General features: G+C 45.2%; 1 protein-coding gene across 1 annotated transcript in view; it reads right to left on the minus strand.

Annotated features, from left to right (window-relative positions):
• Positions 1–14,562, minus strand: part of NOX5 (NADPH oxidase 5) — a 226,376-nt gene that overhangs the window by 152,843 nt on the left and 58,971 nt on the right. Inside the window, exon 6 of the mRNA XM_086958956.1 lies at positions 12,799–12,974. Within this exon, the coding sequence (XP_086815082.1) occupies positions 12,799–12,974 (176 nt within the window). The remainder of the gene's footprint in view (positions 1–12,798; positions 12,975–14,562) is intronic.

The raw sequence follows: 14,562 nt of genomic DNA on the forward strand, positions 1-14,562 counted from the left end.
TCCGGATGACGTGAGACAGAAAAGCAGCAGTATCGGTCGAGAGTGAGTATAAAGGGTCATGCGTGTTAGATTGCGGTGTTTTTGTATTGTATCTATGTTGTAATGTCTGGCGGAGTTGAATGCCTGTAGAGTGACTGTGGAACAGGTTGTGAGCGCGCGCAACCGGTGGAAATCTTAAGTTCAAGGAGAGCTTAAGTGGTTCGGGTGTATCGGACATCCAGAGTTAGAAGCGCCCGGAAACAAAAGCCCACTAGAAGAAGATGATGAGAGCGAGACAGAGGACAGCCTGATAAATAGGCTACTGACAGATAGGCCACCCCCGTATAACAAAGAGACAGGAGATGTCGAGCATAGTGAAAGGGGGGGGGCAGCATAGGAGAGCATGGACCGCTTCCCATTTCCGATTGGGATCCCACTGCAAAGAAAGAACTGTCCCAGCCTAGTCCGGTGCAGCAGGTGGTCGGGAGGTTTGTGGTACAAAGGGTGCCAGAAACGGAGTGTGCCACATCCTACGCACTGCCAGATGCCCTGCAAGTACCTGTTACTATAGGTCCTATAGTATCGATTTATGACCCAGAAAGAGCTAGAGGGGAGGAACAGGTACGGAGGGACAGAGAAAGAGCAGAGATGGCAAGGAGGAACGATACGATCAATTCCCCAAGTCAGTTGCCAAGACCAAGGGAGTGGAGCACCCCGGTACACACCGCAGAAGATCCAGTAGGGGATCCGGGGGGCCATAGATGGCCAGTGGATATGAGGGGATCAGGACGGAAATCCTTCCAGGAGTTAAGCGAGTATATGAAGAAATGGGACGAGGCAGTAGAGGCTCACAAGAGCATCATAGCTGCGGAAGCTGGAAGGGAAAGCCAGGATAGCAGGACCCGGACTCACTGCGGGGCTGATGAAAGCAGTCCGGAGTGGGACGGGAGGGAAAAGGACAGTAGGGGAGACACCCATTGGGCCAGGAGTGGAGGTAGATCAGACCTGGAAAACAGGGGCCCAGAGTGTGGGGGGGTGTCTCGCCCAATACACAGTGAAGGAGACAGGAGAACGCAGGAGTACAGAGACAGCTTTAAGTGTACCCACTGTGTGCCTGGCAATGGTGAACAGAATGGGAGTTGCGAGAGGCCTCGCCATAGCCCCTGTGATTACGGACAAGAACGCAGTCCAGGGGATATGGGGAACCGAGAGGGATCTTACCAAATACTGAGTGACACTAGACAGAGAGAGAATGACGACCGGAGGGAGAATAGCAGGGAAACCTGCCGTGGAGAGAGAGAAGAAAGAGAGAGTGGACAAAATAAGATTGGGGGTAACAGGCCCGTGTTCCATCACCTTCCAAGATCGGATGGCCGAGCATGGGACCTAGAGAGATGGGAGCAAGGGAGAACTCTCCTTAACTCTCCTGAGCCCAAGCGTAGGGCTCGGAGTTGGGATGGTAGAGAGGCCAGTGAACCCCCTTCGAAAGACATACTGCGAGCTGAGATAAAAGCCAAGAGACTCGATGTCGCCAGCTTAAAGTCAGATCTGGATGACATGGTGGATGGTACCTTGCCTCTAGAAAGAATGGAAATGTATGAGCAGGATGAAATACTGTTCATGGCAAAGGACATCACTCGAAAGGCGAGAACAATCCATGAGAAGTTAGTTGAACTGGCAGGCAAATATATGGTGGACCTGTCAAGGACCAAAGCATTACAGGGTAACCACAGGCTACATTATTCAGATCGAGACCTAGATGAGAGAAGAACAATAGGATTGAAAACACACATAAGGGAACTGATCACTGGAATAAGGACGTGGAGGGCACTAGATAAATGGGAAGAAAGGTGGTCCAAGAAAGGGACCGTCAGGAGAAGCATGCTTGGTATGACACCAGGAGGACTGCAGAGAATAGAGGCATACCCTTTGCGGGAGGTTGCAAACGGGAACTATGTGCATGTGCCATGGAGCAGGGGAGATTTAGCAGCCTTTACTAATTCCTTCCCCAAATTGAGGGAGAACCCAGTCGAGTGGTATAAGCAAGTGGAGAGGTTTGTTAAAATCTCCAAGGTCCTATGGATAGATCTGAACACGCTGTTTGACATTGTGGTACCAGGAGACTTGTGGACAGCATGTAAGGTTAGTGCTGAGTGGCCCACAGCGGAACCAGAGAGAGATGCACGGACTAATGGACCGTCCGAGATAGTAATGGCAAAATTTGAGAGAGTGATGACTTGGCTGAAAGACAAGGTGCCAATGCAGTACATAGATTGGGTCAAAATAGATCGAACTAGACAGGAACCCAAAGAGACAGTTCACGAATATTATGAGAGATTGCTGAAGGCGTTTAAACAGTATAGCGGACTGGATGTAATGGATCCTAAAGATATAGGGCAATTTGTGTCTAAGTTCGTTTTGGGCCTGAGACCGGATATTAGTTTAATGATTCAGCAACACTTGATTTGTTGGCAAAATAAACCTTTGGACGAAATTCTGAGATATGCTAGATACTGCTGTGATGAAATAGACTCAAAGGCAAAGAAGCTAAAGGAGAAATTAATGGTGGTGCAGATGCAGTCAGCTGGTAAGGGTGGGCAACAACAACAGCAACAGGGAACAGGAACTGGGGGAAAGAAACAGTATAGTCAGAACAAGGGCAATGAGGAGAATTCCACCTTTAGACCTAGGGTAGACATAGCCGCTTTGAAGAAAACAACTCGGTGCCACCAGTGTAACGAGGTGGGGCATTGGAAACGCGAGTGTCCCTATAATGTTGAAATCGGGGAACAGGAGATAGAGGAGGAAGAGGTCCAGAGTACGCCTGCGAGAGGGGTAACGCCATACCAAGGAAAGGTGCTCAAAGGGGGGACCCCTCCTCCACGAGCCCAGTTCCCTCAACCACCCAGAGTAGGGACCATGGGTAAGACATATAGACAGATGCCTCTGTTTGTAGGAGGAGAGGAATGCTATTACGTTGACCCACTAACAGGACAGAGAGTGGAAAGAGAAGACTGTACCCTCGGGGCAGCCTTAGAAGTGGATCAAAGGGGACCCTACGTTGAGGCCGAAGTGGCAGGGTGCCCCACGACATTCCTAGTGGACACAGGAGCCACTCGATCCACGATAAGAACAGCCGCAGTTCCAGGCCTGCCCATGTCTGGAGAGACCATTCAAGTGGTGGGGGTCGCAAACAGGAGAATAACCAGCCCATTGACCGAACCAGTGCAGGTGAAAATAGGGAAATACAGCGATGAGCATCAGTTTGTGGTTTGCGATTCTAGTCCTGTATGTCTGTTAGGAAGAGACCTTTTGTGCAAATTAAATTGTACAATATACTGCACACCACAAGGAGTGGAGGTATTGACCAATGATGACGATGCTGACTTCAAAGTCGCAAATTCAAGAATATGTGTGGAGCTGTATCCCACTTTGACCGTGGATGAGCTCCCATGGGATCTGAGAGAGACTGTGGCACCGGAAGTGTGGGATTTCACTGGGGAAGAGATTGGACTGGTCAAGGGAGTGGACCCAGTGAAAATTGTAGTGAAACCGCATGCTGAGTTTCCGAGAACACCCCAATATAAATTGACTCCAGAAACGATTGCAGGTATAAAGCCCGTGATCGAGTCCATGATTAAGCAGGGAATACTGAAAGAAATCGTAGGTAGTCCATGCAACTCCCCGATTATGGGTTTGCAGAAACCAAATGGGAAATTCCGGATAGATAAGGACCTCCGAAAGATTAATAACATAGTTGTCTCAAGTTGTCCAGTGGTACCGAATCCATCAGTGATACTGTTTCAGATACAGTTTCAAGCCGAATGGTTCACTGTGATAGATCTTTGTCAGGCTTTCTTTTCGATCCCTCTGGACGAAGAGAGCCATTTTCTTTTCGCATTTAAGCTGGAAGGTCGCGTACTAACATGGTGTCGTATTCCTCAGGGGTATACAGAGAGCCCATCGATCTTTAACCAGCTGTTGAAGAAAAATCTTGAAAGTCTAGTGCTGCCCCAGAAGTCAGTTCTGGTCCAGTACATAGACGACCTACTTGTGGCGTCAGAAACTGAAGAAGCTTGCAGGGAGAACTCCATTGCCTTGCTAAATCATCTAGCTGTAAATGGGCACAAGGTGTCCCCGGGAAAATTGCAGTATTGCCTGACAGAAGTGCAGTACTTGGGGCACAGAATAGAGAAAGGCAAACGAAAAGTGTCACCAGACAGGATAGAGGCAATCATGAAGATGAATGCGCCTAAAACACAGAGAGAAGTCAGGATGTTTCTAGGGATGGTGGGTTATTGCCGACAGTGGATTGCAAACTTTTCACTGAAAGCAAAACCCTTGCAAAAACTGACGCACAAGGAGGTGAGTGATCCGGTACCATGGGACAAAGACTGTTTGATGGCGTTCCTGCAGCTGAGAGAGGACTTGTGTCGTGCTCCTGCTCTGGGAATGCCTGATTACAATAAAATATTCTTGCTTTACTGCTGCGAAAGAGAGGGTTGTGCTTTGGCTGTTTTGGTCCAAATTCATGGGAATGCCCGTAGACCAGTCGCCTATTTCTCGGCTACATTAGACCCAGTAGCCGCAGCGTTGCCCGGATGTCTCAAATCCGTTGCTGCAACAGGTGTCAGTATCGAGCGTTGCGAAAATATTGTGATGGGGCACCCGTTAGAGGTATACGTGCCCCACTCTGTTGAACTGTTGATGACCAGGACCAAAACACAGCATCTGACCAATAGCAGGCTCACGCGCTATGAGCAAGTCATTCTTGCTGCAGAGAACGTGACCCTCAAGAGATGCTCTGTTTTGAACCCTGCTACCTTGATGCCACTCCCAAGTGATATCGATGATGATGAATGTACAGACCATGATTGCCTCGATGTGACTGAACTATGCACCAAACCGAGACCTGACATCGTGGATGAGCCACTGACTGACCCCGATGAAATTTTCTTTGTCGATGGCTCATGCGTAAGAGACGAAGTTGGGCAGTTGAGAGCAGCTTACGCTGTTTGTACAATTACTGGAGTTGTGGAAGCCGGATGCCTGGAAGGAGTACACTCCGCTCAGGTAGCCGAAATTATTGCATTGACGCGTGCCTGCCTGGCAAGCAACCAAATTCGAGTCACCATATACACCGACAGCCAATACGGATACGGGGTAGTTCATGATTACGGGCAGTTATGGTCTCAAAGAGGTTACATGACTTCTTCAGGCTCTCCTATTCGCAATGGAGAGTTTGTGCGTTTGCTGTTAGAGGCTTTGCAATGTCCAGCAGGTATCGCAGTTGTAAAATGTACCGCACATACTAGGAACATGGACTTCGTGTCACAAGGCAATAGATATGCCGACGAAGTTGCGAGGTACTGTGCGGAACAAGGGTACTCTTTCACAGAGGTGGAAGTGGGCGGAATAAATGTAAGAACTGAATTAGCCATGATATTGGAAACTGTCGACACTTGGGATGAGCTGAAATGCATGCAAGAAAACGCACCAGATTTTGAAAAGCAAACATGGGAAAAGGCAGGATGTGTGATAGGGGAGGCTCATTTCTGGGTTTCGGCAGATGGAAGGGCAGTGTTACCCAATGAGATGGTGAGCCCAATGGCTAGACAAATCCATGGTCCAGTACACTTAGGGAGAGATGCTATGCTGAGGGTATTCAGACAAACCTGGTATAACCCTAAGTTTAGAGTAGCAGCCGAAGCAGTGTGCCAGCGTTGTGTGACCTGTCAGCAGTTGAATGTAGGAAAAAGAACACCAGTTGCACTGAGCCACATAGGGAGGTCTGGAGGTCCATTCAATAGAATGCAGTTGGACTTCATTGAAATGCCAAGGTGCAACCGCCTCCGTTATGTCTTGGTGGTTGTTTGTGTATTTTCCAGATGGGTCGAGGCATACCCTACACGCAGGTGTGACACCCTCACAGTAGCCAAGTTACTGCTTAGGGAACTCATCCCTAGATTCGGGGTGCCGGCCTCTTTGGAATCAGATAGGGGAACGCATTTCAACAGTGAGCTTGTGAAGATGATTTGTGCGGCCCTGAACATAGACCAGAAATTGCATTGTAGTTACCGACCAGAAGCCTCAGGAATTGTGGAGCAGATAAATAGTACAATTAAGGCTCGAATTGCAAAGATGTGTTCATCAACGTCCCTGAGTTGGCCTGATGCTCTGCCATTGGTCCTTATGAGCATCCGTAGTACCCCAGACAGAAGAACGGGACTATCACCACACGAGGTGTTAATGGGGAGAGCAATGAGGTTGCCGTCTGTACCAACTGCTGCACTGTTAAACATCACAGATGATATGATCCTGGACTATTGTAAGGGGCTGTCTGACGCCATTCATTCTGTGTCCCTTCAGGTGCAGGCTGCCGATGTTCCGTCGTGCCAGGACCCGTGCCATTACCTGTGCCCTGGTGATTGGGTGCTTGTGCGAAAGCACGTAAGAAGAAGCTGCCTGGATGTTCGTTGGCGTGGGCCCTACCAGATCATCCTGATCACGAACACTGCAGTAAAGGTGGGAGGCCTGCCCAATTGGATCCACGCGTCGCATACGCGGAGGGTTCCAGCACCTCTGGAAGAAACAGCTCCTCTCTCGGATAGAAGTCCAGCTGCGGACCGAGAAGCCATAGAGGGGGCTAGCCAAGCTGTAGAGGTGCCAGAAGAAGCAGGGAACGAGTCTGACCAGCCTGAGGACGGTCAGTACAACAGCGAAACGGACGACGCTACTGAAGGAGAAAGTAGCTGGGAGTACGAATCAGACACTGACCAGGCTGAAAGAGAGCGAGAGCAAAGCAGAAGGACAAGGAGCAGAAGGGTAAGGCGTGGAGAAGCCAGCTGGCCTCAAAGAAGGAGTTCAAGCCTGAGGTCGACTCCAGAGAGAACCCTTCCTCCAATATCCGAAGACTCAGACCTGGAAGAAGGTGCTCAGGGCGCTGAAGCACCAGATCTAAGAAGGTCAAGAAGAGTACGTGTGCCTAGCAGAAGATACGCCACCCCTGAGTGGACATATCTGGCGACAAATGTCTTGGGAACGAGCGACAGGGAGGATCAGAGCGGTGCTGGTGTCCAGCTCTGAACCCATCATCACAGTAGAAGTACAGCTGTTAGTGCCCGGAGTCGAAGCAGAAGGGTCACTGACGTTCACACTCCCCAACCCTCCCCGCCTCAGCAAGTTAAAGCACATGTTTTTCACAGAATTGCAATTCCCCGACTTTGGAACAAAGATAACAAGTCATGAAGAGCACGTTCTTCGTTTGGAAATATTGAACTATGCTGTCCAAGCCGCAGGCTCAAGCCTTATAGTAGATGCTTAAAGACTTTGTAAATAAGTAAGAAAAAGAAGATTACCTAGCGCCTAGGAAGCAGAGAATCTTAGGGACCTTCCTATAAGTTGACGGAGAAGGGCTAGGGTTGTCTGTGTTAAAGCTTTAAAAGGACTTTTGCAAAGGAGGTTGTCAGCTTCCAGTTGTGTGGTTCTAAAGACTGAAGGAGCAAAAAAGACTGTAAAGGAACGAGAAGAAAAGAACTTTGTGTTGGAATAAAAGAGAGAATCCTACTGTCTGACGAAATGGAAGCCGGCACCCCGAATCGTAGAGCCAAATGTATAATAGGCACACTAATAGTAGGAGTGATACTTCTAATAGCTTTAGTAGTTACAGTTTCATATGTAAAGGGACATGAGAGTGAGGCTAGGGTATCAGACGAGAAGTCTGTAGTGACACCAAACCCCACTGTTGCTGGTAAGAAAGGGGAAACCATACAGGAGAAAGCGTTATTAGCAGCAGAAGCCCGTAGGTTACACATGGATGAGTCCCAAGGTGACTTTAGGTCAAATGCTTATGCTAAACTTTTGTATGAATACGTGGATGCCATGGAGGTTAAGGACTGCTACGTCTGCATGCAGTTGCCGGCGTCTGTAGATGAAGGCATTAGATATCATCACCTCCCGCTGACATATGGCATTACATGTAGCTTATTGCTTAGTATATTTTATGGGAGAGATAGTTTTGAATACTATTTCTCCAATTATGATTCAGTGTTGCCAGAAGTCCCAAATTACAAGCAGATGAATAAATGGGACTACTGGAAGAGTGAAGACAGATTGGCCAAGTTCTTCATTCCTTGGATTACCTTAGATACTTCACATGCCCGCAGAAATAACCTGACATGCAAGGTGTCAGAAGTCGAGAAGAAGTTTATAGGGCAAGTGGATGATCGATATAGGAGGCAAAATATTTTGAAAAAATCAGGACAATGGAAAACAGATTGGACCGAGGAAGAGAAGGCACACAAAAGAAAGGGTAGTAGTGGTCCAATAGCTTTGGATAGAACGCAGAGAGGAAAGTTATGTCTTCACAGAAGCAAAACGTACTACGAAAATGTATTCGTAGGGGAAGTCAGTTGTGAACATGCTTTCAATTTAGAATATTACACAAAGGATTTCCTGAAAGGAATGCAAGTGATTCCAAATGTATATTTTGTATGTGGGAGAAATGCCTATGTGAGACTACCTGATAACTGGTATGGATCATGTTACTTGGCAATTGTCTTCCCCAAAATATATCATGCCCAAGACTTAGAGATCATCGAGGGCAAGGCTTCAGCAAGGGGGAGAAGAGACCTGGGAGATGCAGAAATGGTTGGAGATGTATTTGGAGCTGCATTTCCTCTTTTAGGACTGATCCTCAATGATGTCAAAATTAGACGACTGGCAACAGTCGTAGACAGGTTGTCTGCCAGCACTGCTAGGTCCTTAATGCTGGTGGAAGGAGAGATGCAATCGATAAGGGCCATGGTGCTTCAGAACCGTCCTGCATTAGACGTCCTACTAGCAAAAGAGGGCGGAGTCTGTAAGGCTTTGAAGGTCCAGGAATGTTGTACTTACATTCCAGACAATTCAAAGCCCCTGGAGAAAGTTATCATGAATATAACTAATATCCACAAAGAGATCGAAGACTTGAGTAGAGAAAATGTTTGGGAAAAAGTGGGCCATGGAATGGGTGAAGTTGGAGGGTGGTTCGCCACCTTAGGAAAGAGCTTCGTGTGGTATGTGCTGAAACCTATCATCATAATATTGATCTGTGTGATCATGTTGTGGGGATTGGTGAGGGCATACAAATGGTATAGATCAAGGAGATTGGAGAGAGCCCAGAGAGAACAGCTACAGAGATTAGCTGCCATACAAGACAATCAGTACAGGAGCCTGAGGGCTCTAGAAACGCAGAAACGAGGAACACTAGCAATCACTTCAGTTTAAATGTTAGTGATGACCCCGAGAGGTCATCAAAGGGGGGAACTGAGAGAGCGCAAACTGACCAAATTGTATGAGTGCACCACACTTACACGTAGTACGCACAAGTCATGAGAGAAATGCCATGAGTGCTGATATTATATTCACCTGTATTCTGAAAGGTGTAGTTAATCTAGGGATTTTATATAGAAGTGGAACTAATGCAGAAATGTGTGAAAACGTATAACCTTATTAGGCGTGATTAATCCTGATCCATATTATGTAGCTGCTAATGGAAGAATGTCAAGCACAGAACGGAATAGGCCTCATGGCCAGAGCTGAAAGAGTTTGGGAAAGGGGTCCACTTACATCAATATGGATTGCACTAATGTCATTTAGTAGTCATGTTTTCAATAGGTTTATATTTTATAGAGGTGTTTATATAATCATAAAGTAGAGTATTAACATGATATTGATTAATGAAGGATTTGAAGAATATAATCATTATGAGAAATGTTGTAGGCCTGAAATGTTTAAAGGCTTAGATTTACACGTATTAGTCTGTGCCGAGAAATAATGTTGCAAACTTTCGTTAGAAGTTTATGGGAATTGGGATCCTAGCTGCAGATGTCTGTCTGCAAGTGAGAGGGGGGATCCAATTATACATCGAATGAATAGAGGGTTGTTCAGGAGACTAGCACAGACATGGAGGAGGGTTCAGGAATGTTTAAGGGGTATCGGCGGGCCGGAGAAGAGTCTGAGAAGCAAGGTCAACTCTAACGCACGAGCCCCAAAAGAAGAGCATCATGGAAAAAGCCAGAAGCAACACCACGTGAGGGGCGCCTCAAATGTTGTTGTGTGTTTGGTATTAGGGACAGCACCCCTGGGTGGAGTTAGAGCAGATGCCTGAGGACCCTTTAGAGAGCGGATGGGTAGGCAGAGAGGGGTCATGACTGGAGATCATAGGTTTTCACCTAGAGACTAAGAGTGGGTGACCTTCCTTGGAAGTCATTCACAACTGACACCTTTTGTTAGGTTGGGATTCTGTTAAGTAGGGATACCATCCAGAGCAGGGTAGGGACAGCCTAACCTGAACCTTTTATCCCGGCTGTAAATGACTGAGAGATCACAATACGTGTCTATGCTTGCAGCCCTTCTAATCTTAGAACTGGTACTTGTAGTTTTCTTTGCTCGTCTGAGGGCTTTCAGAGAGCACATGTATGTAGTTGTACCCGTATATCTTTTGAATCTCATTCTGAGATGCCTGTATTTGCAGCTTACCCTAACCTTATAATAAACCTTTGAAAGCTAGAAGTTGTTTGTGGTTTTTCCGAGCTGAGACCCTTACTGATTGAACTAACCTGGTAAGAGATGCACTTTCTTTCCTCAATGACAGGCAATAAAGATTCAGTCGACCAGAACGGGGTTTAGATCTAGGGTGATAAGATAGTGATCAAAAATCCCGCCCCCGCACAGGAGTAAGATATGAGTAGAGATGAGGGCGAGAATAATAGGATAAATTGGGACGCTGAGAAATACACTTGGAGGGTTACTTGGTTAGGTTATCAAGGGGGAAATGCGAGTCCTGTATGAACTGAAAAATCTGGTTATTTCTTTGTATATGGAGATACATGTGTCTACTGAAACCTGATTGATAAAATATACGTGCACAAAAAACAAAATAGTTAAAAAAACAAAGATTATAGCAAATGAAGCGCAAATGTTCGGGGGTTGCTTCACTAGCATGTTAGCATATTGATTTGCAAAGCATCATAGGTGGTGGTTGTGAAAGAATCCTTTTGGGAAGAGGTGGTTTTTGATTTGAGGTTTACAAATGTTGATGGAGGTGTTGGCTTTACGCCAAGGGGAAGAGCCGTCCAGTGAAGAGGTTCAAGGAATGCACATTATTAAAATTGGGGCAAGGTACATGGTGACGGGGGTGGAGAAAAAGAAAGAGAGTTTGAGTGAAGCATCAGTATCAGAAGGAGGAGGCTTCAGCAAGGTGGGAGGACACATGCCTATGGATAACACAAGAGTATAAAGTGTGAGTAGATAATTGGAGGTTGACACGCATGCAGGTGGTGAAGTTGCAGACTACTTTGATAAAGTAGGGGATAAGTACTGGGGAAGTCCAAAAATTACACTCCAGCTAAAAATGTGTTGATGATCAGTGCATTGATCACTGTTTTGCTGCGATTAAATTGACATGAGGTAGGACTTGCAGTTTCAGGTGCATAACATTGTTTGTTGCAATGATAAAAGTGAGTTTGATATTGTTTTTGCAGTGTATGTGGGGTTTGTAAGGGCAGGAATATTTATGTGAAGTTGCTCAGGTGAAGGAAATGTTTTTGGACTCTCTGAAGGAGGTGAAGTCGCAAATTTCAGGTGCAGCTGGGCTGACCATGAGGGTGAATGAAACCATCTAATGTCAGATGGCAAAGGGGCAGTGATTTGTGAGTGGGAGAAGAATGATCAAATGGTTTGAGAATAATCACCAAAGAGATGGTATGAGATGCTGATCAAGAATATGCTTTTGTCAAGATAGTGTCTAATCAGAGGAGGTTTGCAGTCAAAGACACGTGAGATATCCACAGGGATATGGGTTTGAGCTACAATGGAGCATCAAGCTACTGGATAGGCTTGCATCTCACAAATTAAATAGGATGTGACTAGAGGAGGACCAATTGCAGCTGAAAGAGGTAATGAACTTGAAGTGTATGAGTGCTATTTTCACGTGGTAAATATTGTACAACGATGACTGCATGTGACAACATACATTGTTGTTGGAGAGGCGTTGGTGGATAAATTGATAACAGTCCCCTTGATGGTCATGGAAAACTTCGGAGTGGGCTGGGACAGTAGCTGGTTGGGATGGAGGTGTCACTGAATGGCTCATAAGGGTTGCTGTAAACACTCTTGAAGCAGTGAGACGTGATGCTGGCACATTTAACAAAGAATTGGAAAAGCTAGCAGATTCTCAGGGATTGATGGCAGAGACAATTTCAGGTGCAAGCAACCAAATGAGACCCACGAGGAATTACCATGGGTGTAAGTTGAGTGGAATCAGATAGAATCTCAGAATGGTGAGAGGGAGCGGGTTCAAAGGTCAGCTTGCTAAACAGAAATGCAACACACAAGGGTAGTGTCACAAAAGACAGTTTATATAATTAGCAGTAAAATATATAGGCTTTCTTTTATGACCACAGCTCTATTTAAAAATATTTATCTTTGGCAATTGTTTGCAAAGAATGACTTTTAATTCCTCCATCCAGCATTATGAAATCTATCTCAAGAACTAAGGAGACAATTGGATAATACTGGAGAATATTAAGAGACAGTCAATAACAACTAAACAGTTCTTGTAGATGTAGGGGGAAGGAGATGCAGTGCTGGAGCAATAGAAGCAGATATTGCATAAAGTGCACGAAAATAATATATGTAGAGAAAAACATGAACCATTTCAGTATGAATTTTACTACAGTTCCCTTGGCTCTGTAAGAAACAGTCAATTTGATCAGCTAAACAAACATAAGTACTTATAAATTCAATTTATTGCACAGTGGGTGTGCTCAAAAGTACCTCAAAGTGTCCACCCTTGCGGACGAAAGTGCTGGAACAAACGAGTGTGAGGCAAATGAGGAACTGCAGCACGACTCCAGTGATGGAGGCCAATCCGTAAATCCAACCAATGCCAGGTCTTGTGGTGAGCAGGTATTCCCACAGTAAGTAGCTGCCTGGTTTCTGTGTTAGGTTCACTATGAAACAAACAAACACAAACATATGTCATTATAAATATCAACTGCAAATAACCATGCTGTCTTCTGGTCTTTTAGGGCAGTTCTTGTCCTCCTTCCCAGGGCCCGTGTGCTTTTGGAAGTATTCTGCTCTCAATTTTTAAAACAGACATTGGCAAAACCAAAACCTCTGGCTTTTTAATAACTAAAATTATGTTTATTGCTAATTGTGCCTGTGGATGGGTTTATGTGTTGGGAAATGGGAAGTGATTTTTCAGGGTTTAGATGGGTGACTGGGTGGTTAGTTTGCCAGATGTATGTTAGTCCGTAACACTGCCTTACATTATTAAAATTCCACCTTTTTCATAAATGATGCTGGTTAATGGCAAACTTTATAAACATATCCATTGATTTAAATATACTGAGAGGAATTGATAGAAGGCTATCCTTCACTTATTTGAATTTTCTTTTCCAAATGGTCTGTCAATGGCAGCGTTATCCTGAACAGTAACATAGGGGAATATTGCACATAGAGGGCTTCCCAAAAGCCTTTTTTTCAGATCCTTTGTCCGAATTACAATAAATAAAATACACAGGGCATATTTGTGTATTTTTTACTTAGAATTCTTGAGGACAAGAGCTGGTCCCTGCCTCCTTCATCGCATAGCCAATTTGCTACTTTGGACAACTTGTGACTAGTCCCATGTTATTCCCTTACATCAAGCTACCCGTCATCCGCTTCTTGTGAATTAAGGCAGCTATTTCTGCCTCTCCTCAACTACTGAAGTTTGCTTTCGGACCGTTTCAGTCCTCTAATTTGCATTTAAGGAAACTAGACATCTTATAAAAAAATCTCAGTATATCGTTTTTTATCTCCTTAAAGTGGTCAGTTTGAGTTGCCGCACCTGTGCCTTTACTGTTTCTAGTGCCATTTGAGCAATATCCATCCTTTTGTTTGGTAAGGGAGGTTACCGAAGTTGCATGACTCCCCAAGTTGTAACTACTCGGTTTTCATGTATGCATTTCTACACTATTTGAATAGATGTTCATGCACTTGACCTGATGGTTACTTTCTCTTCTGAATAACCTGGTTTCCGGCATTTGCTATCACAATTCGCATGCTATGTTTTCCTCTCTAAGATCTTCCAACAGTAATGTCTTCCGCTGGAGCATAGAATGCTATTCGAGTTTTTTGACTTGCTCTTTAATTTTCCAAATTGTTTTATCTTTGTGTTGAAGGGTCCTATCGATGGGTAAACCAACCTTATCATACTGCAATTTAAGTTGTATTATGAATTCACTGTTTTGTTTATGGGCCTAGACTGATGTTATATATTTTTAGGTATTCTACAATACTGCATTTGGCTTTCCTGATGGTGGCGCCTCTCTTGTCGAAACGCGCATAGATCTCATAAACACCTATCAACAATTTAAACCACAACCTCTGCGACCATATATTTGTGATACTAAAGTAACTACTGAGATGCATTATTTATTTATGAGTCTAGAGTTTTGTTGTCCTTATTGAGGAAAATAAAATATACCAAGATATCACAAGCATTGCGTATTGTATTGTTGTTTGAATTCGGGACTGTATGTAGATCTGTTT

Source organism: Lissotriton vulgaris, chromosome 2_1, assembly GCF_964263255.1.
Source record: "Lissotriton vulgaris chromosome 2_1, aLisVul1.2, whole genome shotgun sequence".
In the NCBI taxonomy this organism is placed as follows: domain Eukaryota; kingdom Metazoa; phylum Chordata; class Amphibia; order Caudata; family Salamandridae; genus Lissotriton; species Lissotriton vulgaris.